Source organism: Cynara cardunculus (genome assembly GCF_001531365.2).
Source record: "Cynara cardunculus var. scolymus isolate 2C chromosome LG 15, CcrdV1, whole genome shotgun sequence".
Lineage (NCBI taxonomy): Eukaryota > Viridiplantae > Streptophyta > Magnoliopsida > Asterales > Asteraceae > Cynara > Cynara cardunculus.
Window position 1 is genome coordinate 19,123,882 of NC_037542.1, and position 4,031 is coordinate 19,127,912.

General features: G+C 29.3%; 1 protein-coding gene across 1 annotated transcript; it reads right to left on the reverse strand.

Annotated features, from left to right (window-relative positions):
- Window positions 1-746: 746 nt before the first annotated feature.
- On the reverse strand, window positions 747-2,456 carry LOC112528240. The gene is made up of 2 exons (XM_025139219.1): window positions 2,073-2,456; window positions 747-1,254 (listed from the first exon to the last, which is right to left on the reverse strand). The coding sequence occupies exons 1-2, from the start codon at window positions 2,345-2,347 to the stop codon at window positions 1,071-1,073; spliced, it is 459 nt and encodes a 152-aa protein (XP_024994987.1). The 5' UTR covers window positions 2,348-2,456; the 3' UTR covers window positions 747-1,070.
- Window positions 2,457-4,031: the final 1,575 nt, after the last annotated feature.

Sequence of the window (4,031 nt, forward strand, 5' to 3'; positions counted from 1 at the left end):
AAATAACATATAACATTATTTAATTTTTTACCATCATGTATGTTATGTATTATCTAAACTATATTATAAAGTATTTGATAAAAATTCTTAAAACCCATTTTTTATGCATAAAGTATTATTTATTGATGCATATTACTTAAAGTTTAAGATCACAAATAAGTTGTGTATAAATACAATTTATTAAAACTTATTTTGAATTCGTATAATTAACTGCAGATAAACATAATTAAATATAAGATAACATCTCATTTTAAATATAAAAAATACATGATATAATTAGGATAATCATCCAGTTCTAATAAAATAGTTAATTATTATCTTTATAAAAATTATATTATTAAATCAAAAACATTAGCTCGTTACTAAATCTAAATTAAAATATAATAAAAAAATTATATATTTAATTTGATATTAATATCGATATATATTTTTCAAATAATAAAAACATTATTTTTTTCTTAAAACCACATAAAGTTGTATTTTATTGACAATGACAAAATAAAACAAAACATTAAAATTGAAATATATTTCGTTGTATTATACGACTACTCTTTTATTATTATTTAATTTGCCTTGTATATACTATAAAATATTAAAATTGATTATTTTTTTTAATATTTTTATAATTATTTTAAATTTAATTCATCAACTAGCTCAACAATTAATTTACGATCGAAAATCTTATATATATATAACTACAAAAGTATGGAAACTAAATTAAAAGAAATATATATTAGAAACACAAAAATCGACGAAATATGTTATTTGTACCATGTGCATCATGCAATACTCACAAGTACAAAATAGCAAAGTACAATACCATATGCATCAACTACTTGTACCATACATTATCTACTAGATTCTTCTTGGATGGTAATCGAATTTCCATAATTACCCCCAATTTTCTACAACATGCCTTCACCACAGTGAAAAACAGGAGGGAGAGACATGTAATTGACACAAAATAACAAAAGTTACCAATAACTTTTTTTTTTTACAATTTTTCCACAAACTTAATTCTTGATTATCATTTATATATTTTCTATTTTTTTAATAATAAAAAAACGTAATTAGGCGGCAGCAACTGCTCCAGAACGGAAAGGGTAATTTGGGGAAGAATTAGATGATTTCTCACTCTCTTCTTTCTTCCTCATTGCTTTGATTGATGCAGAGAAACTCCTTTTCTTCTCTTTCGCTTCATCCATCTCAATCTGCTCTGCTCGACACTCTTCACTACAAAATGGTGTATCACCCCTGCCAATTTACCAAAATACCCATATCTACTTAAGTTTGTAAGATCAAATAAAAAATGGTATTTTCTAAAAGTGTTATAACAGGGTTATATGACGTTTTTAAACCGTCTTAAACAAATTTTAAGATGTTTTTAAAATAAAATGTCGTGTTAACTATTTTATTTGAAACTATTAAAAACACAGGCGTCGTCTAAAAATGTATGGGTTTATGGAACACTTCTCAAAAAATGATGTTGGGACTGAGAAATAATTATTTTATTCAATTTTACTGATAGATTAAATCATTATTATTATTTTTTTAAAATGACCCGCCGTCCGTGCGAGCCGACTAATCCAGGGCGACCACCTATTTTGCAGATACAGTCCGGAGTCACCGTATTTGAACCTTCGTGGCCACAAAGGGATTTTTATTCCTTCTTGGATTTGACCCTCAGACCTCCTGGTACTTTTGACCTTTGGAGCCAAGCTCTAACCAACCAGGCACCACCCTTACGGTTTAATAGAGCATTTTTAAAATAAAGTGTTCTAAAAAAAACTTGTTAAACCATTGTAATGCTTTTATATTAAGATATTTTATAGTTTAATCCTATAGACCTTGAACAATCTATGGCATCCCATAAAGCCGATTTTGTTCGACCGATAGAATTTACTCTATTATAACTGAATAGAAAGATCCCAGATCAGATTTACAATATCATCCCAAAAAGGATGATTTGATGAAAAGTAAAATTGGATCTCTGAAGTACGATTTGCTGTTTTTGATTACACAATTAATTCGTTACGAGAAATCAAAAGAAGAAGAAGAATTAGGGAAATTACCTGTACATGAAGATATCTCTGTTACAACCAAGTGGTTTTTTGCAGAGAAAACAAGCATCTAAGAAATGTGGTGGTTGTTCTTGGAATCTTCCATTGAAAAACATTCCAGATCTTATAGACGAAAAGGAATAGAGAGATCGTGAGATCAAACGGCTCCGATTGCGGTGGTTTTCCGATGACGATGAGGAGGAGAATCCAGGTTCTATGACAGCAATAGATGCAAGACCGTTGTTTTGTTGAAGGCGGCATTGCTTTCTCACGGTAGCAGAGTCCATTTTCGGGCGGTGGTGGACGGTGGGTAGGGAGTAGGGAGAAAGGGTAAAGCAAAAGGGTGGGGGTTATTATGAAGAGGAGTTGGTGAGTTAAAAGAGGACAGAGAGTGGTGTGTAAACCAAGGCAAACTCATGGAAGTTGAATAATTAGTTAAAAAGTGATCACCAACTTGTCAAACCATCAATTTCCTTAATTTTAGTTAGAGAAAAAAAAAAGTTAAATATTTTTATTTTTAATTAAAAATTTAATTTTAAAAATTATATTATTAAAATATTTAATTATTTTTTATAACATATTTGTTTTATTTTGTATATTTTATTTTCAAACATTTTAATCAGTAGGAGGAATAAAAAATAATTTCTCTTTCATTTTAGAGAATATATTCATGATAAATGTTGTGACAGATATCCATGATGAATAGCATTCATCATTAATGCTCACAAAATAGGTTGCCATTGAGTTCCTAAAATATTTAGTGTTCCTAAATGAACCTGTCTCAACCACAAGAATAATGCATGATTGGTTTGAGTTTGGCTCTATAGGTCAAAAGTGTCTGAAGATCCCATGTTCAAATCCAAGAACGAATAAAAATCATTTTGGGACAAAGAAAGTTCAAATACGGTGACTCCAGACTACCTGAAAAACAAACATAACGGATTGAATATCCAGGTTAATAGGAAAAAAAAATAACTTGTCTCAAGTAAATTAATAACTTAATAGTCAAAATATCACTTTTAAATAATTAATGCATACTTTAAAAGTATTTTCTTTAATAAACAGCAAAAGTGAATAAAGCAATAAAAACATATCAAAGTAATACAAAATAATAAAAATATTATTTTTTAATTTAAAACGTGAACCCACATAAATGTCAATGATGTAACAATGGTACATGTATTTATAGGTCATTTTAAAAAAGGATTAAAAGTATCCTTTTTAATCATAAGACATTGTGTTGTAGCATATGTAACTATAAATTAACAGGCTGCTCAATTAGCATTAGGGAGTCCATTTAATCTCATTCCAAGTCGACTGCAACAGGTTGTCTAGGCTCAACTTAAAAATATAATATCGTGTATAGATGCACAAGACAATGGCTTTTTCAAGTTTGGATCAGGGCTTTCAAAGCTCGTTTTCACTTAGAAAAGAAAGAAAGAAAAAACCCGGTCATTTTCAAGGCCGGGTCGGATCAAACGGGGTTTGGGTTGAAAAAATGGCCTAATCGGTTCATGTCGGGTTTCGAGTGCCTCCAAAATTTTGACCAATTGGCTTTCAGGTTTGACCAGGTTAATCTTAGGGCTTACATTTTTTTATTCATCTTTAATATCGTGTTCAAGCACGGTTTTCTATTTGGAATAGTGTTTTAGCTCGTTCATTTTTTTTTATTGTTCGGGTTTGATGCCCATTTAATAACTTTGAATTATATAATATAATCTATAATTTAGATTTTATAAGTTCGTTTATAGATTCGAACATGAGATATAGCTCGTTTATTCCTCCAACCCAGTAACTATTTTACATTTAATTGTATGGTTATATAATATGTTTGGATGGATGTGAGTGTATGCTTGGCTTATTATACTCGATGAGTAAATTCTATCAAACTTTCGATTGAGCAAGATCGAACATTAATGTTATAAATTTAACTCATTAAGGGGTCGTTTATCAAACTCTTATCGGGTAAAC

Excerpts from the sequence above, each read along its gene's own strand:
- LOC112528240 (XM_025139219.1), bottom strand. The coding sequence starts at position 2,347 with ATGGACTCTGCTACCGTGAGAAAGCAATGCCGCCTTCAACAAAACAAC. Across the intron at positions 1,255-2,072 it reads AGAGATATCTTCATGTACAG|GGGTGATACACCATTTTGTA; the intron begins GTAATTTCCCTA and ends GTAAATTGGCAG.